We start from the raw sequence: 23908 nt of genomic DNA, 5'->3' as shown, positions 1-23908 counted from the left end.
GTGCTGGCTCGAAGGGCCGAATGGCCTATTCCTGCACCTATTTTCTGTTTCTATGAATAGGTTAAATTCTGATTATTATTATTATTAGTTGCACTGGTTTGTTCTGACAACATCTATCAAAACCATTCTCTTCTATAATGACATATCTGGTAATGTTTTTTATTGCGACAGGAATTGTAACAAGATGCCCACTTGAATTGAAGTTAAAAAATGTCAAAAAGGAAAATGTTTGGAAGGGGAAGATCAGCTACAAGGAATATTCGTATGAACTCAATAGTGCAGCTGAGGTGGAACAAGAAATTATCAAAGGTATGTTCCTAAGCATTGCTGTGTGAGACATGTGATTGATGATGAATATTGAGTTGGGATTTAAATATAACGCTGCAAAGATTCGTTTTGAAAGATTGCTATCAATTTCATGCACTAAATATAATTGCAACCAGGTACTAACCATGCTTCAAAGTTGCTTTTTTTAAATACAAATTTTCCTAAATGAAGAAAATTTAAGCCTTCAACAATTTGAAAAATCATAATTTTGTTTTGGTTTATTAAAAAAAAAATCAGAAGTAAGAGTTGGTGCTTTGATATGAGCCCCTTCGGGATGCAAGTCATTTCATCAAATGCATTTTCTAGCGACCAATTTACACTTCGATTGTACTTATAATCAAGTACTTAATATTAAACACCGGTTACAAAGAGCAAAATTGACGTGCCCTATTGTGATTTTGATCCGACACTCAGCCTAATAAGTTTAGTTCAAATAAAACATCTAACCAAACATAATTAAGCTTATCACTAGACGTGTACTGAAACATTTTATTTTGCCGGACAGTCCTGTAGCATATCACTGGTGTTTTCTGCTTGTTGAAGTCATATTGTGAGCAATTTTGGGCACCATATCTGAGCAACGATGTGCTGGCCCTGGAGAGGGTCTAGATGAGGTTTACAAGAATGATCCCAGGAATGAGTGGGTTAGCTTCTTATGATGGGAGTTTGATGGCACTGTGCCTGTACACAGGAGTTTAGAAGGACCTCACTGAAGTGTACCAATTAGTGAAAGGCTTGGATAGAGTGGATGTGGAGAGGATGTTTCCACTAGTGGGAGAGTCTAGGACTAGACGGAATAGCCTCAGAATTAAAAGACGTTCCTCGAGGCAGATGAGAAGGAATTTATTTAGTCAGAGGGTGGCAAATCTAGAATCTTTGCCACAGAAGGCTGTGGAGGCCAAGTCAATGGATATTTATAAAGCAGAGATAGATAGATAAGATTATTGATTAGAACGGGTGTCGGGTTATGGGGAGAAAGCAGGAGAATGGGGTGTGGTAGGAGAGATAGTTCAGCCATGATTGAATGGCGGAGAGGACATGATGGGCCGAATGGCCTAATTCTGTTCCTATCAATTATGACCTTATGATCCTGTCGGGCTGTTTACATCGGTAAACTTGTAGCGAATTCATCCACACCAAAGAACAGGAACACAGTATCCCAGTAGAAGACTACGCCAGGGACCCTGGAACAAGCAAGTCTTCCGCTTGACCCTGCTGTCAACTTGAGGACGATAGAACATCTGACTTCATATGTTTTCATTTCTTTCCTGTTTCCAGCCCAGAACAATATTGCAGGGCAGGGAGTGGGAATCAGCCACGAACTAATCAGCCTCAAAGTTGAATCCACCAATGTCCCTGACCTGACTCTGATAGACCTGCCAGGTATCGCCCGAGTTGCCGTCGGTAACCAGCCCCAAGATATCGGAGACCAGGTAATGGGATCTTATTTCTTTCTATCTGACGGCTTGAATTCACAATTTCTTGTGAAAACATCCCTGGCAAAATTACCCGATTGTTGTTTGTAGAATCTTGCATCCAAAATATATGCTAAATTTCCTACGCGACAGGCCTAATCTCTCCAACATTTTTGTTTTTATTGCCTCTGAGGTATTTTGGAACTGTTTTAAGGTTATGCAATATTGGATCTCCTCTCTTCCCGTTACATTTTGCACACTCACTGATCAACTTATCACACTGATTTTTTACTCCTAATCAATTTACCAATATATTGACATTAGGTTTTTTTAGTTTTAGAGATACAGCGCGGAAACGCCCTTCACCCCACCGAGCCCTCACCGACCAGCGATCCCCGCACATTAACATCTATCCTACGCACACTAGGGACAATTTACACATACACCAAGCCAATTAACCTACATACCTGTACGTCTTTGGAGTGTGGGAGGAAACCGAAGATCTCGGAGAAAACCCACATGGTCACAGGGAGAACGTACAAACTCTGAACAAACGGCACCCATAGTCGGGATCGAACCCGGGTTTCCGGCGCTGCAAGCGCTGTAAGGCAGCAACTCTACCGCTGCAACACCGTGACCGCACTATACATCTGTTTATACATCAGTATAAATGCATCAAGCAGCAATAAAACAGCGGCTGCTGCATTTAGTTGCAAAAATGTTCAATGTAATTCTCTGGAAAAGCAAAATGACAATTGTTTTGTTGTCCATTGCACTTGTGCCTGAAGTACTTGTGCCTTTACAATGCATAGATGTCAATCTCTTTATGGTTCTACAACTGTGGTCCGCTTTATTCCAGATTAAGAGACTCATTAAAAAGTTTATTGAGAAACAAGAGACAATTAACCTTGTCGTCGTGCCTTGTAACGTCGACATAGCAACCACAGAAGCACTGAAAATGGCCCAGGAAGTGGACCCGACTGGAGACAGAACTCTGGGTAATTGCATACCCTTCCTCCACTCTCTCCCCCTTCACCCAGGTACCCAACACATGCACAATGGCCTGGAGTGGGCTTCGTATTTTGAGTAGGCCTCAGCAGCATCTCCCTTGCACTGTCCCTAAAGTACCATGGAATGTCACTTATAAGGTCATAAGGGATACCTAGAAACATAGAAAATAGGTGCAGGATTAAGCCATTCGGCCCTTCGAGCCAGCTCCGGCATTCAATATGATCATGGCTGATCATCCTAAATCAGTACCCCATTCCTGCTTTCTCCCCATATCCCTTGATTCTCCTCTGACAGGAGCAGAATTAGGGTATTCGGCCCATCAAGTCTACTCCGCCATTCAATCATGGATGATCTACCTCTCCCTCCTAACCCCATTCCCCTGACACCCGTACTGATCAAGAATCTATCTCTGCTTTAAAAATATCCCTTGCACTTGCTGAAAGCCATTTTATAATTCAAGGATTAAATAAAATAAAGGCTTCTACTTCTTTCTCTTGTGTATTCATCTAACTTCTCCTTCAACTTGTATGTCAACCACAAACCACTTTGTGATAGTTGCTTCAAACCTTCTCTGTACTCCCTCTAAGGCAAGAACCTCTTTCCTCAGATTAGGAGACCAAAACTGCACACAATACTCCAGGTGCGGTCTCACCAATGCCCTTTACAACTGCAGTAGAACCTCCCTGCTCCTAAACTCAAATCCTCTTGCTATGAATGCCAACATACCATTCACTTTCTTCACTGCCTGCTGCACCTGCACGCTTGCTTTCAACGACTGGTGCACCATGACACCCAGGTCACGTTGCATCTCCCCTTCTCCTAATCGGTCACCATTCAGGTAATACTCTGCTTTCCTGTTCTTGCCACCAAAGTGGATAACCTCACATTTATCCACATTATATTGCATCTGCCATGCATTTGCCCACTCGCCTAATCTATCCAAGTCACTCTGCAGCCTCCTAGCATCCTCCTCGCAGCTAACACTGCCACCCAGCTTCGTGTCATCCGCAAACTTAGAAATGTTGCATTCAATTCCCTTGTCCAAATCATTAATATACACTGTAAATAACTGGGGTCCCAGCACTGAGCCTTGCGGTACCCCACTTGTCACTGCCTGCCATTCCGAAAAGAACCCATTTATTCCTACTCTTTGCTTCCTGTCCGCCAACCAATTTTCTATCCACCTCAACACTGAACCCTCAATACCATGTGCTTTAAGTTTGTACACCAATCTCCTATGTGGGACCTTGTCGAAGGCCTTCTGAAAGTCCAGATATAACACATCGACTGGTTCTCCCTTATCCACTCTACTAGTTACATCCTCGAAAAATTCTATAAGATTCGTCAGACATGATTTGCCTTTTGTAAATCCATGCTGACTTTGTCCAATGATTTCACCACTTTCCAAATGTGATGCTATCACATCTTTAATAACTGACTCTAGCATTTTCCCCACTACCGATGTTAGGCTAACTGGTCTATAATTCCCCGTTTCCTCTCTCCCTCCCTTTTTAAAAAGTGGGGTTACATTAGCTACCCTCCAGTCCTCAGGAACTACTCCAGAATCTAAAGAGTTTTGAAAATTATCACTAATGCATCCACTATTCCTGAGGCTACTTCCTTAAGCACTCTGGGATGCAGCCCTGGGGATTTATCGGCCTTTAATCCATTTAATTTACCTAACACCACTTCCCGACTAACCTGGATTTCCCTCAGTTCCTCCATCTCATTAGACCCCCGGTCCCCTGCTATTTCCAGCAGACGGTTTATGTCTTCCTTAGTGAAGACAGAACCAAAGTATTTGTTCAATTGGTCTGCCATCTCCTTGTTCCCTATGATCAATTCACCTGTTTCCGACTGCAAGGGACCTACATTTGTCTTAACTAATCTTTTTCTCTTGACATATCTATAAAAGCTTTTGCAGTCAGTTTTTATGTTCCTTGCCAGTTGTCCCTCATAATCTACTGCTATGCACTTGTACTGTATCTGATATGCTTATCTAAAATGTATCTTTTAAATTTAGAGATACAGCGCAGAAACAGGCCCTTCGGCCCACTGAGTCCATGCCGACCAGCAATCCCTGCACATTAATACTGCCCTACACACACTAGGGACAATTTACATTTGTACCAAGCCAATTAACCTACAAATCTGTATGTCTTTGGGGTGTGGGAGGAAACCGAAGATCTCGGAGAAAACCCACGCGTTCACGGGGAGAACGTACAAACTCCATACCGCCAACATCCGTCGTCGGGATCGAACCCAGATCTCTGGCGCTGTAAGGCAGCAACTCTACCGGTGTGCCACCGTGCCGCCCTATTAAAGTGCTTATGTTGTACTGAACTGTATACAAAATTGAAATTCGCTGTACCTCGGTACATGTGACACTGTAGTTCCATACCATCTTCCTTCTAATTTTCAAAATTTCCGACAATCACTGGCAGCAAATTAATTCCATCATCTTTCCCTTTGTTTCCTTTGAAATTTGAAGGTATTTTGACCAAACCTGACCTGGTGGACAAAGGAACTGAGGGGAACGTCGTAGACATTGTGCAGAACCTGACGGTAGAGCTGGTGAAGGGTTACATGATCGTTAAGTGTCGTGGCCAGAAAGACATCAATGAAAAAATTACACTGGTGGATGCAATCGCACAGGAAAAGGCATTTTTTGAAGACCACGAACAATTTAGGTAAATGATGAAGACTTGTTTTCCATTAAGTGAAGTGTAGATGGCAGATCGTGAAGATGGTAGACATCTAGCATGCTTAGCACTTCCCAGTTACATGTGCAAACGGCCTTCATATCAAGCGTGCACCAAATAGTCACCTTGAGGTCCCAGGCCAACAAACGCCAACGAGTCAAATTTCACACCCAAGTTTGGTTTGGTTGAGAGATACAACAAGGCAAAAGGCCCTTTGGCCGACCGTGTCTGCACTGACCAGCGATCCCCGCATGTTAACACTGTCCTACATGCACTAGGGACAATTTACATTTACACCAAGCCAATTAACCTCCAAAATGTGAGGTTATCCACTTTGGCGGCAAGAACAGGAAAGTAGAGTATTACCTGAATGGTGACCGATTGGGAGAAGGGGAGATGCAAGGTGACTTGGGTGTCATGGTGCACCAGTCATTGAAAGCAAGCATGCAGGTGCAGCAGGCAGGGAAGAAAGCGAATGGTATGTTGGCATTCATAGCAAGAGGATTTGAGTTTAGGAGCAGGGAGGTTCTGCTGCAGTTGTACAGGGCCTTGGTGAGACCGCACTTGGAGTATTGTGTGCAGTTTTGGTCTCCTAACCTGAGGAAAGACGTTCTTGCCTTAGAGGGAGTACAGAGAAGGTTCACCAGATTAATCCCTGGGATGGCGGGACTTGCATATGAGGAAAGACTGGATAGACTGGGCTTGTACTCGCTGGAATTTAGAAGACTGAGGGGGGATCTTATAGAAACATATAAAATTCTTAAGGGGTTGGAGAGGCTAGATGCGGGAAGATTGTTCCCGATGTTGGGGGAGTCCAGAACCAGGGGTCACAGCGTAAGGATAAGGGGGAAGTCTTTTAGGACCGAGATGAGAAAACATTTCTTCACACAGAGAGTGGTGAGTCTGTGGAATTCTCTGCCACAGAAGGTAGTTGAGGCCAGTTCATTGGCTATATTTAAGAGGGAGTTAGATGTGGCCCTTTTTGCTAAAGGGATCAGGGGTTATGGAGAGAAGGCAGGTACAGGCTACTGAGCTGGATGATCAGCCATGATCATATTGAATGGCGGTGCAGGCTCGAAGGGCCGAATGGCCTACACCTGCACCTATTTTCTATGTTTCTAAACCTGTACGTCTTTGGAGTGTGGGGGGAAGCCCATGCAGGTCATGGGGAGAAAGTACAAACTCCGTACAGAAAAGCACCCGTAGTCGCGGTCGAACCTGGGTCTCGTAAGGTGTTAAGTGATAGGAGCAGAATTGGGCCATTCGGCCCATCAAGTCTACTCCGCCATCCAATCATGGTTGATCTATCTCTTTCTTCTAGCCCCATTCTTCTGCTTTTCCCCATTATCCGTGGGGTCTCTGGCGCTGCAAGGCAGCAACACTACCGCTGTGCCAGATTGCCGTCCTTGGAAGTTCGCATTGTATCAACTGAGTTTTGTTTTCCGTCTGGAAGCAATGTAAAATTGTTTAATCGCTATTTTGCCATTATCTCGCAATGTTTCAACCTTGACCAAGGTATTATTTTTTTCACAATTTTAATAACTAGGCCGCTTTTGGAGGAAGGAAAGGCAGGCATCCCAAATTTGGCCTATCGGCTTACAAAGGAACTTGTCAACCACATTAATGTAAGTTTTACTTTGTTAAAAACAACCTCCATTATCTTTGACGTCAGGGTTGTAATGGTCAGCTTCTTTTTTAATGTAATCCAGCAATGTTCATCTTGAGGCCTGTCGGTAACTTTGGGATATATAAGATCGGTTTTATTTAACTCAAAATCAGCGCTTTTGGGAAATTCTCCGGGATAAGCTGCAGCCATATTTTTGGAAACCTGAAATTCCGACCTCAGGTGCTGTCTGAATGGAGTTGGCATCTTCTCCCTGTGACCACGTGGGTTTCCTCCAGCTGCTCGACTTTCCTCCCACATCCCAAAGACGGGCGCGTTTATAGGGTTAATCGGTCTCGGTAAATTGCCCCCAGTGTGGGGAGAGGTTGAGAAAGTGAGATAACGTGGAAGTAGTGTGAAGGGATGGTGGGGGTAGACTCGGTGGGCCAAAGGGCCTGTTGCCGTGCTGCGTCTCTCAACTCAACTAAACATAGAAACCGGGCAGATGTTCCTGGATCAACATTGAGATATTGCTCCAGTCCACAGATGTCATCTTTCAAATGAGATCTTAAAACAAATGGACAGGTTCACAGAGGAGTTACAGTAAGTATTACTCTCCAGTTTAATTTAATTCAGCGATACAGCACGGAAACAGGCCCCTTGGCCCACTAAATCCGCACCAACCAGCGATCCCCCCCAAATTAACACTCGTACACACACACTGGGAAAAATGTACATTTATACCAAGCCAATTAACCTTCAAACCTTTACCTCTTTGGAGTGTGGGAGGAAACCGAAGATCTCGGAGAGAAACCTATGCATATCATGCAAACTCTGCACAGACAGCACCCATAGTCAGGATCCACCCTGGGTCTCTGGCACTGTAAGGCAGCAACTCTACCCACGTGCCACCCTGATGCCCTAAGTTCTGGATATCATTTATCCCTCAGAACCAATAGATTGCTGATGTGCGATAATGGTTGTTTGGTTTTTTTTCTGAATTTTCTGTTTTCTCTTGAATCTTTGTTCAAAAGTACTGCATTGACATTTAAAACTCTCTGGGTTTGCTCTTGACCATGGAAGGCTGTGTAATAGGTACGTAGGTAATGTGCCTTCCTTCAAAGAAAATGGGATCGTGGAATAGGCTGGGAAGTAGACTGCAGGGGTGAGCAACAGAATGGGCAGACTCTCAAAACAGTGACCCTTGTCTTGTCTTTTCAAGAAATCGTTGCCTCGGTTACGAAATGAAATAGAAACCAAGCTGAACGAGTCGCTGCAATCCCTCAAAAAGTACAGCGTCGCAGCCCCCACTTCTTACTCCGAGCAAATAACATTCTTAATCGAGGTAAGGCCCTCTCTGTTTCACGGCTGCGTTTGGTCTGCTTGTTCTACAGCGACATACACAGTAAGTGAGGCTGGAACCGTGCCCATCCTTCCATTTCATTCCCCTGCATTGAAGGGCAGGTTGGCTGCCAAAAGTTACATTTCGGGTCTAATTTCAAACCCGAGGAATCACTGGCATGACCAAAGGATGGGAATGAACTGAATTCAAAGTGGGTTTCAATTAGTTTTTCCCCCATCTCCCCTCCCTCAGCCTTCTAAACTCCCAGCGAGTACAGGCCCAGAGCCTTCAAAGGCTAACATTTGGTTACACATCGAAAGTATGTCAAAATGGTGTCACGTTGAAAGTGGCACCCCGTTTCTGGGCATTTGCCCCCCCCCCCCAGGGTGTATTGCTCAACATAGAAAATAGGTGCAGGAGTAGGCTATTCGGCCCTTCGAGCCTGCACCGCCATTCAATATGATCATGGCTGATCATCCAACTCAGTATCCCGTACCTGCCTTCTCTCCATACCCCATGATCCCTTTAGCCACAAGGGCCACATCTAACTCCCTCTTAAATATAGCCAATGAACTGGCCTCAACTACCTTCTGTGGCAGAGAATTCCACAGATTCACCACTCTCTGTGTGAATAAAAAGTTCTCATCTCGGTGCTAAAAGACTTCCCCCTTATCCTTAAACTGTGACCCCTTGTTCTGGACTTCCCCAACATCGGGAACAATCTTCCTGCATCTAGCCTGTCCAAACCCTTAAGAATTTTGTAAGTTTCTATAAGACACCCCCTCAATCTTCTAAATTCCAGCGAGTACAAGCCGAGTCTATCCAGTCTTTCTTCATATGAAAGTCCTGCCATCCCAGGAATCAATCTGGTGAACCTTCTCTGTACTCCCTCTATGGCAAGAATGTCTTTCCTCAGATTAGGAGACCAAAACTGTACGCAATACTCCAGGTGTGGTCTCACCAATGCCCTGTACAACTGCAGCAGAACCTCCCTGCTCCTATACTCAAATCCCCTCGCTATGAATGCCAACATACCATTTGCTTTCTTCACTGCCTGCTGCACCTGCATGCCTACTTTCAATGACTGGTGTACCACGACACCCAGGTCTCGTTGCATCTCCCCTTCTCCTAATCGACCACCATTCAGGTAATAGTCTGCTTTCCTGTTCTTGCCACCAAAGTGGATAACCTCACATTTATCCACATTATACTGCATCTGCCATGCATTTGCCCACTCACCTAACCTATCCAAGTCGCGTTGCAGCCTCCGAGCATCCTCCTCACAGCTAACACTGCTCCCCAGCTTCGTGTCATCCGCAAACTTGGAGATGTTGCATTCAATTCCCTGGTCCAAATCATTCATATATATTGTAAATAGCTGGGGTCCCAGCACTGAGCCTTGCGGTACCCCACTAGTCACTGCCTGCCATTCTGAAAAGGACCCGTTTATTCCTACTCTTTGCTTCCTGTCTGCCAGCCAGTTCTCTATCCACATCAATACTGAACCCACAATACCGTGTGCTTTAAGTTTGCACCGTGTGCTTTAAGTTTGCCCCTGCATGTGGACCAAGCTTCTTGGACCAATATTGATGGTGGCGTAGGCTCTGAAAATACAGCCCTGCGCCTTCCCGTCTTGATCTCCCTCAGATTCCGGGAGTGGAAATACTGGCCACCCGCCACCACCTACTCCAGCTCAATGTTCCATGTTCATAAGCCAGCAAGAGGCAAGAGTGTTCTATTGACACATGTCCCAGATAGGACAATGAAATTCCTACTTGCAGCAGCACAACAGCATACGTAAACACTGTAAACAATATAATAAATGAGAAGAAAAACGTTCAGTACGTATATACACGCACTCATACATACACATTAAAACCAAATAAATAATAATGGTAATAATAGGAGCAGAATTAGGCCATTCGGCCCATCAAGTCTACTGCGCCATTCAATCATGGCTCATCGATCTGTTCCACCTAACCCCATTCTCCTGCCTTCTCCCCATAACCCCTGACACCCTTCCTAATCAAGAATCTAACTCTGCCTTAAAAATATCCACAGCCATCTGTGGGAAAGAATTTGACAGATTCACCACCCTCTGACTAAAGAGATTTCTCCTCATCTCCTTCCTAAAAGAATGTCCTTTAATTCTGAGGTTATTATCTCTGGTCCTAGACTCTCCCACCAGTGGAAGCATCCTCTCCACACCCACTCTATCCAAGCTTTTCACTGTTTGGTAAATATTAATGAGGTCCCCCCCCTCATTCTTCTTAACTCCAGCGAGTTAAGGCTCAGTGCCTGGTGATGTTGTGGGTCGGGAGCCAAGGGAAGACTCGAAGAGCTAAGTAACTCAATGGGTCCAACAGCATCCCTGGAGAGCGTGGATAAATTATGTTCCAGGTTGAGACCCAAGGGTCCCAACCCGAAGCGTCACCTATCCACGTTCTCCATAGATGCTGCCTGACCCGCTGAGTTACTCCAGCACTTTGTGTCTATCCTTGGCAAAACAGCATCTGCAGTTCCTTGTTTCTGCAAAAGGTGAACGTTTTTATCGGTTAATGCTTTTCTACATGCTTGTGCTGATAAACACGAAACTTGTGATTTTAATTGCCAGAAAATCAACAACTTCTGCAGCCACATTAAAAATCTGACCATGGGGGAGGAACCTCAGGACATGGTAGATGGCGTGAGGTACATCACCAAAGTACGAGAGGAGTTTGTTGAATGGAACACATTCCTGGACAGCTGTGTAACAAAATGTGAGCGTAAATATATATTGTACCACGTGTACTTGGTACAGTGAGAATCTTTGTTTGCATTCAGTAGACGTATGCACGGGTCGCCCCTCCTATGCTGGGTCCCTCTTTGTTCTCAGCGGCCCACGCCAGGTCCCTCTTTGTTATCAGCGGCACATCCTCCACCGACCGCAAGCACTCATGCGGGCAAAGGCTTTCCGACAGCCCCCCTCTCGATCTCCGACAGCCCCCCTCGCTCACCGGCGGCCCCTCTCATTCGTCAACGTCACTCCCCGATCTGCTGCCGTTCGGGCCTGGTCCTGGTCGGCTCCGCGCACCGGAGCCTCGGCCCATTCCAACATTTATAATATATTGTAATATATAATTTACACTTAAAATTCTGCAAAAAAAATTTTTTAAATGAAGACAGCAAAAAAACAACTCATTGGTGCAAAATGCAATTATGGGGGGGAAAAAAAGTCCATGGTAGTGGAAATAGAAGCATTCTGTGATGTTCTGTTGTCAAGGTCAGACTAGAGTGGTGGAGGAGTTCCTGATAGTTCCAAGAACGTAGCTGTTCCTGAACCTAGTAGTGCGCCCTTTGAACCTCCTGCCCAATGGTAACAGCTGGAAGACGCAAGGTTCGGCACGGTGGTGCAGCGGTAGAGTTGCTGCCTTACAGCGCTCACAGCGGCGGAGACCCGGGTTCGATCCTGACCACGGGTGCTGTCTGTACGGAGTTTGTACGTTCTCCCCGTGACCGCGTGGGGTTTTTTCCTAGATCTTCGGTTTGCTCCCACACACTGCAAAGACGTACAGGTTTGTAGGCTAATTGGCTTGGTATAAATGTAAATTGTCCCTAGTGTGTGTAGGGTAGGCAGGGATCGCTGGTCGGTGTGGACTCAGTGGGCCGCAGGGCCTGTTTCCGCGCTGTATCTCGAAAGTAATCTAAAAGAGGCAAGGACAACATGGTGAGGGATGGGATGAACACTGGGAGAAATAGGGAACCATCTTATTCAATGTTGTTCCTTCCAGGCTTGGCCTGTCTCATTGTGCTGTCGAGGTCTATGTTAACCAGTACATCTTGTTCCATGCTTGGAAAGGAACTGCAGATGCTGGTTTCTACCAGACATGGGCACAAAGTGCTGGAGTAACTCAGTGGGCCAGGCAGCATCTCTGGAGAAAATGGATGGGTGACATTTCGGATTGGAACCCTTCTTCAGACTATGCTGCATTATCTAGCACAGTCTTTAACTGATCGCAGAGCCCGCGGTCCGGACTCACCACCTGCGGTGCTGGCTGCCTGCGAATGCTGCGGGAACGGCTGCGACTCGTCTCCGGAGGCTCCGGCGCGGGCCGCGTGGACGTCGGAAGCCCGCAGGCCCCTGGATGGGGGCCGACATCGGGAGCTCCGGCAGCGGCAGAGGCAACGTGTTCGCCCGCCCCGAATCGCGGGGCTTGGGTCTGCCCGCCACGGACCTTTCACCATCTGGCGCGGCCTGAAATAGGCCACGGGATTTTTTTTCACCGCCCAGCGGGGGCTTCAATATCGGGAGCCCCGACCGCCCCGACGTGGCAACTCCAACAGCCTGACGGCAGGGAAGAGAAAAAGACATTCTGGCCTTCCATCACAGTGAGGAGGGACTGGAGGAGACTCACTGTGATGGATGTTTCTTTTTGTTTGGTGTTAGTTGTGATTGTATGTGTTATTGCATTTTTATTGATTAATCTTATTGGTCTTATTGTTCAACTGCGGGTAATGTTTCATTTTACTACACATTTATGTGTATGTAACAAATAAACGACTATTGACTATTGACTATTGACAAGGACCCTGCCGTGAATGGTAGGGCCCTGGGGAGTGTAGTGGAACAGTGGAATCTAGGAGTGCAGGTATGTAGTTCCCTGGCCTTCCATCACAGTGAGGAGGTGACTGGAGGAGACTCGCTGTGATGGATGTATCTTTTTGTTTGGTGTTGGTTTATGACTGTGTGTGTTATTGCTTATTTTTATTGCTCTTATATTGTTGGACTGTGGGTAATCTTTCATTTCACTACACATTGATGTGTATGCGACAAATAAACTGGACTATTGATTGACTATTGAAAGTGGTGTCGCAGGTAGATATAAGGTGGTCAAGAAGGCTTTCAGTACATTGGCCTTCATCAGTCAGGGTATTAAGCGTAGAAATTGGGATATTATGCTGCAGCTGTATGACGTATGGCAGTTGTAGGATTGTACAGGTGCTCCCTGGCTTATGATGCTTCGACTTGCGATACTTCGAGCTTGCGATGGTGCAAACGGCAGCGATCCGTAGCGAGCTGCTGCTCGCTTCCGGCCACGTGATCGCATGCATTAAATGCATTTCGACTTACAATATTTTCGGTTTCCGATGGGTTTCTCGGAACGGAACCTCATCGTAAGCTGAGGAGCACCTGTATTCAGTCTTGGTCACCTTAACATGGGAAGGATTTTGTTCAGCTGGAAAGAGTGCAGAGAGTTCCTGACTATGACATTGCCACCAAACGCATGACTGGAAAAGAAATAGATTTTATTAAGTTATACTTTTTGTTTTGCACTGCCAGTCCAAAATCGCATGAAAACTGTAATTGACCAATATGAAACCTCATATCGTGGGAGAGAGCTGCCTGGGTTTGTCAACTACAAAACCTTTGAATCCTTCATTAAGGAAGAGGTCTCTCAACTGGAAGACCCAGCTATTATGAAACTGAAGACAATCACAGGTATGTGACTGTAAGAAAATAACTGCAGATGCTGGTACAAATCGAAGGTATTTATTTCACAAAATGCTGGAGTAACTCAGCAGGTCAGGCAGCATCTCAGGAGAGAAGGAATGGGTGACGTTTCGGGTTGAGACCCTTTAGTCTGATGTGGGGGGGCGGGGGGCGGGACAAAGGAAGGATATAGGTGGAGACAGGAAGTTAGAGAACTGGGAAGGGGGGGGGGGGAAGAGAGAGACAGAGGAACTATCTAAAGTTGGAGAAGTCAATGTTCATGCTGCTGGGCTGCAAGCTGCCCAAGCGAAATATGAGGTGCTGTTCCTCCAATTTCCGGTGGGCCTCACTATGGCGCTGGAGGAGGCCCATGACAGAAAGGTCAGTTTGGGAGTGGGAGGGGGTGTTGAAGTGCTCAGCCACCGGGAGATCAGGTTGGTTAAGGCAGACTGAGCGAAGGTGTTGAGCGAAGCGATGGCCGAGCCTGCGTTTGGTTTCTTTGAATTGCAAGAATACTGGGCACCTTAGCAGGAACATTCATCAAAGGTAATGGATACTTCCGTCTTAAGCCCGTGACAAGGAACACACTGCAATTCATTACCCAATCCACACCAAAAAGCTTAAATGATTGTCTTGTTAAACTAAAGATAGACACAAAATGCTGAAATAACTCAGCTCAGGCAGCGTCTCTGGAGAGAAGGAATAGATATGACTGGTTTGGAGGGATATGGACCCAGCGCAGGCAGGTGGGACTAGTGTAGCTGGGACACCTTGGCTGGTGTGGGCAAGTTGGGCGGAAGGTTGGACTCTGAATGGGTGACATTTCAGGTTGTTAAACTATCCTTGCATGAAACATTCGGATTTATGACAGCACAGTTCACAAAAAAAGTGAAAAGCTTGTTTGTTCCGTGTTATCCAGTCATTAAAAAGACAATGCATGATTACAGTCAAGCCACCCACAGTGTGCAGATAGAGGATAAAGGGTAGAACGATGAGTACAAGGTGAAGTCCAGTAAGGTACGATTAAAGATATTTTTATTGTCTGCATCGGCGATAGATGGGAGCACAGGACACTAATTGGTGGGAGGATGGTTCGATTGCTTGATAACAGCTGGGAAGAAACTCCCTTAATCTGGAGGTATGTGTTTTCACACTTTACATCTTGCTCGATGGGAAAGGGGAGAAGAGGGAGTGACTGGGGTCGGCTACTTTGTGACTAGTAGGAAGGAACTGCAGATGCTGGATTAAACCGAAGATATACTTTGTTCTCACCCCCACTTCCCCTCCCTCACGGCGGTTTCCCCCATTGTCTTATCTTGGTTATCAGTTGTATGTGTGATGTCTTCTTTTTACTTTTGCAGATATCACAAGGGATGTTTTTAGGGTCGTTGCAGAGGAACATTTCAGTACCTTTAATAACCTGTTCAAAGCTGCCAAGGTACAGTACACAAACCTTCTGCCTTTCGGTAATGGAGTTTTGGAGTTAAGGCTTATTATTATCATGTGAAAGGTGTAAACCTTTGTCTTGCAAGTTATCCAAACAGATCTGATATACATAAATGCAATCAAGTCTCATTCAAGTAAGTGTTCGGGAAGGTGAATCCATACCACCAAGGCAGGATGGTGTGTGACACTAATTTTAATCCTATAGGCAGGGGTGTAACTTCTACAACTATTGGCCATGTCCTTCAGGATCGAACCCGGGTCTCTGGCGCTGTGAGGTAGTAGCTCTACTGCTATGCCACTGCGCCGCCTTAAACCCAAGGTTTTGGTGGTAGGTTGTGGGATTGGGAGATGCTGCTGGAATCGCCTGGGCCAGTAACTATAGCACATTTTGTCGGTGGTAGTTAGGTAGTTTCATGGAGCCCAAAGCCATTTTGGATTCTAAACTTGCTCACCAGAAAATGAGCCTGGATCTGACCACATGTGAGTATAGAGGTTGGGATGTTGGGATGTTGTACAAGACGCTGGTGAAGCCACTGTTGGAGTGCTGTGTTCTGTTTTTGCTCACCCTGTTATAGAAAATAGGGTTGTTGAGCTGGAAAGAGTGCAGAGAAGACTGACGAGGATGGTGCCAGGACTTGAAGGCCTGAGCTATAGGGAGAGGTTGGACGGGCTAGGGCTGTATTCCTTGGGAGGGTAGGAGGATGAGAGGTGACTTTACAGAGGTATACGAGATCATTGGGGGAATAGATGGAGCAGATGCACGGAGCCTTTTACCCTGAGTAGGGAAAGGAAAAAAACAGAGGACATTGGTTTAAGGTGTGAGGGGAAAGATTTTATGGGAATATATGAGGGGCAACTTCAGCCACCACCTTATAATGGTGCAATGAATAATTCCTAACCATACTTGTTTCTCAGGCAGTAGTCATAGATGTTTTTCTGACACCGAGAGTTTTAGATTTTTTTTTAGATTTTAGAGATACAGCGCGGAAACAGGCCCTTCGGCCCAACGAGTCCGCGCCGCCCAGCGATCCCATCATATTAACACTATCCTACAACACACTACGGACAATTTTTTTCACATTTTACCCAGTCAATTAACCTACAAACCTGTACGTCTTTGGAGTGTGGGAGGAAACTGAAGATCTCGGAGAAAACCCACGCAGGTCACGGGGAGAACGTACAAACTCCGTACAGACGGCGCCCGTAGTCAGGATCGAACCCGAGTCTCCGGCGCTGCATTCGCTGTAAGGCACCGCTGCACCACCGTGCCGGCCGAGGGTGGTGGGTGAGCTGCCAGAAGACGTCGTTGATGCAGAAACTATATCAACATTTTAAGACATTTGGACAGGTACATGGATAGGAAAGGTTTAGAGGGATATGGGCCAGGTGCAGGCAGGTGGTGTTGGTGTAGATGGGGCACCTTGGTCGGGATGGACAAGCTGGGCCGTGGGGGCTCCATGATGTATTTTCTCTTTTTGTTTTTGTGTGTGCAGGTCATAATCGCAGATATGAGCAACATGCAAGAAACTGAAGCAGAGAAGCTGCTGCAGGCCCAGATTAAGGTTGAGTGTGTGGTGTATTCTCAAGACAGTCTCTACAGTGGCAGCCTTTCTGAAACAAAGAGCAATTTGCCAAAATCTTCTGCAAATGGCAGCATCCAAGAAATGTCATATCACCTCCAAGCATATTACAAGGTAAATATACCGTGCGTGACACAGCAGCGCATTAGATAGCCATTGCGCGCCGATCATTGGGGGACTGCTCCCTCCTGCCTCCCACTGGGACGATTGGTGGAAGAGCAAGAGCCAACATGAGGAAACATTGAGCAAAAAGCACAGAGTGCCGGAAGAACTGCGTGGGTCAGGGCAGAAGCTGTGGAGGGCATGGATAGATGACGTTTCAGGTCGGGGCCCTTCTTCGGATTTGAATGAGGAAACATTTGCAGGTGTACGAGGTAAAAGCTGGACGTAGCGTTCACTTCGATTGCCCCCCCCCCCCCCCCCCCCCAAACAAAAGAGTGGGGCACAAGAAAAGACTGGACTTGTTTTCTCTGGAATGGAAGTGGCTTGAGGAGGGATCTGATAGAGGTACACAAAAATCGTGAGGGGCAAAACTGTGTAGAGCAGGGGTATCAAACTCATTTTACATCATGGTCCAGAATGGGCAAAATGCGACTTCATGCGGGCCAGATCACTTGAGCATGCATGAACACACGTGTGCAAACGATCCCACATTGGGAACATGTTTCCTGCCTCTGACGTGTCCAACCCCTTAATAATCTTATATGTTTCAATAAGATCCCCTCTCATCCTTTTAAATTCGTGTGTACAAGCCTAGTCGCTCCAGTCTTTCAACAGGATAGGTTCAGTGGGATGTGGGCCAAATGCAGGCAGGTGGGACTAGTGTAGATGTGGCATGTTGGTCAGCTGGGGCCGCTGGGCCTGTTTCCAATGCTGTATGACTCGATGGAAGATTGGACAAACTTAGTTGTTTTATGTAGAACATTGGAGTTTGAGCGGTGACCTGATGCAAGTATATAACATTATGAGAGGCATAGATAGTGTCTTTTTTTCCCAAGCTGGAAATATCAAATGCCAAAAGGCGTATCTTTTAAGAATTGAAGGCAGTTTTGCCTGGAACCTATTGGCAGGAGAAGTGGTGGAAGCAAATATGAGGGCGACAATTAATAGTCATTTGGATAGACTCATGAAGAGGTGGGGAATAGAGGGATGTAATAATAATAATCCTTTATTCGTCCCACAACGGGGAAATTTGCAGGGTTACAGCAGCAAAGTGGATAGCAAAAATAGATAAGCATTCATTAAAAAATAAAATAGCGGTAATTGTCTTTATTTGCTGTTCTGCTGGGAGCAGTGCTGGTTGTGCAGTCTGATGGCACCAGGAAGGAAAGACCTCCTATATCTCCCCTTCACACACTTGGAGTGAAGAGGTCTGTCACTGAAGGAGCTGCTCTGTGCAGTGAGTGTCCTGCATGGGGTGGGAGTCGTTGTCCAGCAGTGATGATAGCTTTGCCATCATCCTCCTATCTAGGCTATTTTATAATATAGGTAGCAGGTTCAGAGGGGATTAGGAAGGATTATTTCTTCCACAATGGTTGGCATTTGGAACGGACTGCCTACGGTGGTGGTGGAGGATGGTACTTGCATAACATTTGAGAAGCATCTCAAAAAGCACGTGAATCACCGAGACACGGTGGCGCAGCGGTAGAGTTGCTGCCTTACAGCGCCTGAGACCCGGGTTCAATCCTGACTACGGGTGCTCTCTGTGTGGTTTGTACGTTCTCCCCGTGACCTGCCTGAGTTTTCTCCGAGATCTTCGGTCTCCTCCCACACTCCGACGACGTACGGATTTGTAGGTTAATTGGCTTGGTATGTTAAATTGTCCCTAGTGTAGTGTTAATGTGTGGGGATCAATGGTCGGTGCAGACTCAGTGGACCGAAGGGGGTGTTTTTCCTGCTGTATCTCTAAACTAAACGTATAAGGCTGGAGTAAGTGCTGGTAAATGGGGTTGGTATGGATGGGCACTCACTAGATGGTTGGCAAGAATGTGGTAGAGTGATGGGCAGATTCAAGAATGGGCTAAAGGAATTAAATAGAAGTTAAATAAGCACACAGGGAAGTTTTGCTTCCTGTTTCATTATCTTCCTTTATTTTCTGTTCTTGACCCCTAGATTGCCTCTCGTCGAATGGCTGACCAGATCCCCATGGTCATACGGTGCTACATTTTAAATGAATTTGCTGACAAATTGCGGATAGAGATGCTTCAACTCATCCAAGAAAAGGAGCGCATCAATGTTTATCTAATGGAAGATGAAGACACACAGAGGAAGAGAGATGACCTCAAACGCAAAATAGACCGGTTGAGAAAAGCCCAGGCGAAATTGCTTGTATTTGGTTAAATGAGCTTTGAACGAAGGTCACTGACTACTGTAAAGATGTGTTTATATTTTGTTTGCTAATTTTTATATTTCTTGCTAACATCCGCTCTTGAAGGGATTGAATCCTTACCTCTGTTTAGTCTCGGAGTTCACAATCATTCTCTGATACCAGCGGCCTTTATTCCTGTCTAAATGCAGAATGACAACCCGTCCATGGACAGGTACATGGATAGGATAGACTTAGAAGAATATGGGCCAAACCCAGGCAGGTGGGAAGGTGGAACTAGTGCGGATGGGTCTTACAGGTTGGCATGGGCATGTTGGGCCTGTTTCCACATTCTTTGACTCTATATTTGAGTGAGAGGAACTTAGGGTGCTCCTCACCCAATCTTCATCTGTGTGATCTCCCTCTTGGCTAATGTTCTCGTCCCAATCAAGGGATATACTTGCTTCCATCCCATCTATACTGAAATTGGCTGACTCTGGAAAACATGGATTGATTTTAAATTGAAGGTAGACACAAAATGCTGGAGTAACTCAGCGGAACAGGCAGCATCTCTGGAGAGAAGGAACGGGTGACGAGACCCTTCACCTGAGTGACTGAGTTACTCCTGCATTTTGTGTCTTTGGTGTAAACCAGTATTTGCAATTCCTCCCTACACATATTGATTTTAAATTGTCCATATATTGAGCAGCTCAGTGTAAACTAGTTTAAGCTGTCAAGGAACCTTTAATTGTCTTTTGATGCATCTTATGTGGAATATCTTAGCTTAATGGACACGCAAGAGATTGAGTTTGCACTAAGCTCCTGGCCCGAAACGTCTTCTGCCCTTTTCCACAGATGCCGCCTGACCCACAGAGTTCCTCCTGCAATTTGTTATTACACTTAGCTAATGTTCCGTATACATTATACATTCCATATAATGTTTTAGATGTGAGATTGGAATTTAAAGTGTGATTAAATTTAAATTAATGCTAATCACGTTTTAAAAATTTAACTACGTTTTAAAACAAATTCGGATTGGGCTTGAAACAGATAGATAATTATCAGGTATAGCATTCACAGGGATACAGAGTGGAATTTAGTGTTTGATATTCTGTTTGTTACACTGTTAGCTTTTTCTCTGGTGTAGGTCGCATCGCTGGGAGAATGTTCCTTTAAAATGTTATTCAACGTAGCACAAAAGGCATTGTAGTCTTGTTAAGTTATTTCTAATATACATTGCTTCAGTGGTAGGATAATTGGTAATAAACCCATTAGTTTTGTATCAAAAAGAAGCAAACATATATTGCTATTATGGTTTATTTTGTTTTAAATCCTGCATGGGGGGGGGGGGGGAATGCCTTTAACCACTAGCAGTAAATGCCTGGAGAAAGCTGACCAAGCTATACTCACTTTCGTTTACTGTAGGTGTACAGTATTGAATCAGGCCCTTCGGCCCACAGAGTCCACTCCAACCAGCGACCATCCCATACACTAGCACCATCCTACACACTGGGAACAAATTTGCAATTTACAGAATTGCCAATTAATGTCCAAATCCTGCAGGTCTTTTGAGCGTGGGGGGGGGAAACCGGAGCTCCCGGAGAAAACCCACACAGTCACAGGGAGAACATACAAATTCCGTGCAGACTAGCACCCGTGGTCAGGATCGAACCTGGGTCTCTGGCGCTGTAAGGCAGCAACTATACTGCTGTGCCACCCGTGCCTCCCCTGCACATTCCACACTAACGCACATTCATTTAATTGTGGAAAGTGAGGGCAACCAAGGGTGGATGCACTTGCACCACATTTGGTGACCAAAGATATCACAATCACAATAAAACTTTATTAGACAAGTATGTTTTGCAACATACAAGGAACTTCATTTGCCATACAGTCATAACAATAAAAAGCAACAGGACACAAAATACATTTTAACATGAACATCCACCACAGTGACTCCTCCACATTCCTCACTGTGATAGAAGGTGAAAAAAAGTTCAATCTCTCCCTTCTTTGTCCTCCAGCGATCGGGGGCTCTAACCTTCCATTGACAGGATGATCTTGACTCCCGTAGCTGACGGCGAGCCTTCCTCGTCGGGGCGATAAAGCTCCTTCATCCGGGGGGGGGGTCTCAGCTCCCCCGTGCCGGCGATCTACCCCGGGTCGGGACCAGTCGAACCTCGTGCAGCTTTTGGAGCTCCCGACCGGTCTCAACCCGAGACTGCGAGCTCCTGATGTTAACGTCCGCGGGCTGCTTTGGAGCGTCGATCCCAGGCAAGGGATCGCAGGCTCAGATGATAAGTCCATGCCCCCCCCCCCGGGGACTCAAGGTCAGTCCCAGGCAAGACCTCCAGCTCCGTGACGTTAGGCCCCAGAGCGACCGGAGATACGATCCGGGAAACAATCGCATCTCCGGCAAGGTAACAGATTGAAAAAAGTTTCCCCCGACCCCCCTCTCCCACCCCCCACATAAAACAAACCAGAGAACATTTACACAAATGTTTTTGCGTTTAAACATTTACACACATATTATACACCCTGCGAGTTCTAAATCGTGGCAATTTATCTGACACGAGACAATGCTGAAGAACATTTGTGTTATACTTTTGGAAGAAAGTAAAATTCGCCTCAAGTTCTTGTCATCTTGTTCTTCCCCGAGATCTCAACTTTCTGTTGGCGGCTTGGTTTATGCTTCCTCTTTAGATTCGATGACTTTGAACTCAAGAGTCCGAACAGCCACCCACCCTTAATTTTGTTCGTATCTTGGGTCATTTTCTGTGGGCCCATATAAAAGATCAAGCATTGTATTTCAATTCCTTCAAGTTCAAGAATGATGAAGGGTTGCCACAGTTGTGTAGAGACTCGGTCCTTGCGAAGCACCATTAGACCTACTCGGTCACTCAATGCATTCAGGTTTGGTCACTGAATTTAAGGAAGAGAGTGCTCGAGGCTTGTAAACAAGGCAGCAATAACAATTCACCAATATCTTACAAGATGAGGCCAGAAGAACTGTTACCTCACAGCTCCAGCGACCTAGGTTCAATCCTGACCTATCTCTCTGGCATTTGCACACTTCCACTCTGACTGCATGGTTTACCCAATTACCTCGCGCTGTAAACAGCAATGAGATAAATGGCCAGGGATTTAATTTTAGAGACAACACGGAAACGGGTGCTTCGGCCCACCGAGTCCATGTCGACCAACAATGACCCGTACACTAGTTGCATCCTACACACTAGGGACAATTTACAGAAGCTAAATAATTGTAATTAATTTATAAGCCAAGTATGTAAAAACATACAAATAATTTGATTTGCCACACAGTCATACCAAATAAGCAACAAGACACACGACTACATAAAAATCAACATAAACATCCACCACAGCTCACTGTGATGGAAGGCAATAATGTATTATATTCTCCCGCGGTCTGGGCGATCGATGCTCTTGCGTCGGGGCGATCGAAGCTCCAACGATCAGGGCGGTCGAATCTCCTGCGGTTGGAACAACCGAAGTCGATTCCTAACAAAGGGACTGCGAGCTCCACGATGTTAAGTCCGCAGGCCCCTGCGGTTGGAGCTCCCGAAGTCGATCCTCAGCAAAGGGACCGCCAGCTCCACGATGTTAGGCCCCAGTGCAGACAGAGATACGATACGGAAAAAGTCGCATCTCCGTCGAGGAAAGAGATTTTAAAAAGTTTCCCCCACCCCCCACATAATACAAAACTAAAGATACACTAAAACATACATTTAGCAACAGACTAAAAACTACAAAAGAAGAAAAGGACGAGACAGATTTGGCGAGGCTGCCATCGTATGGCGCCACCCGGTGGTATTACAATTAATAAACAAACCTGCGTGTCTTTGGAATGTGGGAGGTACCCGGAGTACCGGGAGGTCACAGGGAGACCGTACATAACTCCGTACAGACAACGCCCGAGGTCAGGATTGAACCCGGGTCTCTGGCACTAAGGCAGCAACTCTAGCGCTGCGCCACTGTGTTTCTGTGAAGTGGGCTTTGAGATAAATTTTAGTTGGAACAACAGGATATTGCCCCTTGTTTCATTAAAAATTGTTCTGGGATGTCAATCTGAAAGACCAAATGGGATAGACACAAAATGCTGAAAGTCTGAAGAAGGGTCTCAACCCAAAACGTCACCCATTGTTTCTCTCCAGAGATGCTGCCTGTCCCGCTGAGTTACTCCACCATTTTGTGTCTTATCTTCGGTTTAAACCACCATCTGCAGTTCCTTCCTACACAGATCAAATGAGATGCTAGTTTAACATATCTTAAAAGGTGCCAGCGAAAAACCGCTACAAACTGTGATTCAGGCATCTAGTGGGATTAGAAACTAGACAATTGATTCAGGAGCGAAAGTCTCACCGGTCGGACCAGCTTTCTCTGACATTAGAAAGTACCGAGGTGGCAGCAATAAGATGCAAACTCCCAGTACCTCCACCATCATAAGGAAAGTAAATGTACAGCAGACTTCCCCAAAGGCCTTCACATTTAAAATGTTCCATGGATTCTCTTAAAAGTCATGGGATGTTAACAATTTGTTCATTTCTTCAGGGCAATCGGTTTGCTCCAGATAACGAAAAAGACATGAAAAATGGAAGTAAACTTAAGAACAAAAGTCAGGAATAATTAACATTGGTTCACAGGACGTCATTTACCTGGTCATTGACATACAGTATTAATTTGCAA

At 45.7% G+C, this 23908-nt stretch overlaps 1 protein-coding gene across 2 annotated transcripts in view; it reads left to right on the top strand.

Moving 5' to 3' along the window:
• LOC144598973 (interferon-induced GTP-binding protein Mx3-like) overlaps positions 1–20359 on the top strand; it is a 35116-nt gene extending 14757 nt beyond the window's left edge. For both annotated transcript variants that reach the window (XM_078409646.1, XM_078409645.1), the window contains exons 3-13: positions 172–309; positions 1606–1760; positions 2602–2740; positions 5245–5443; positions 7002–7080; positions 8281–8403; positions 11015–11159; positions 13721–13879; positions 15232–15308; positions 16810–17010; positions 19009–20359. In XM_078409646.1, coding sequence (XP_078265772.1) covers positions 172–309; positions 1606–1760; positions 2602–2740; positions 5245–5443; positions 7002–7080; positions 8281–8403; positions 11015–11159; positions 13721–13879; positions 15232–15308; positions 16810–17010; positions 19009–19236 — 1643 coding nt within the window. In that variant the 3' untranslated portion in view covers positions 19237–20359. The remainder of the gene's footprint in view (positions 1–171; positions 310–1605; positions 1761–2601; positions 2741–5244; positions 5444–7001; positions 7081–8280; positions 8404–11014; positions 11160–13720; positions 13880–15231; positions 15309–16809; positions 17011–19008) is intronic.
• Positions 20360–23908: the final 3549 nt, after the last annotated feature.

Source organism: Rhinoraja longicauda, chromosome 12, assembly GCF_053455715.1.
Source record: "Rhinoraja longicauda isolate Sanriku21f chromosome 12, sRhiLon1.1, whole genome shotgun sequence".
Classification (NCBI taxonomy): domain Eukaryota; kingdom Metazoa; phylum Chordata; class Chondrichthyes; order Rajiformes; family Arhynchobatidae; genus Rhinoraja; species Rhinoraja longicauda.
The sequence above is the reverse complement of the archived record's forward strand: the minus strand, read 5'-3'. Positions and strand labels throughout refer to the sequence as shown.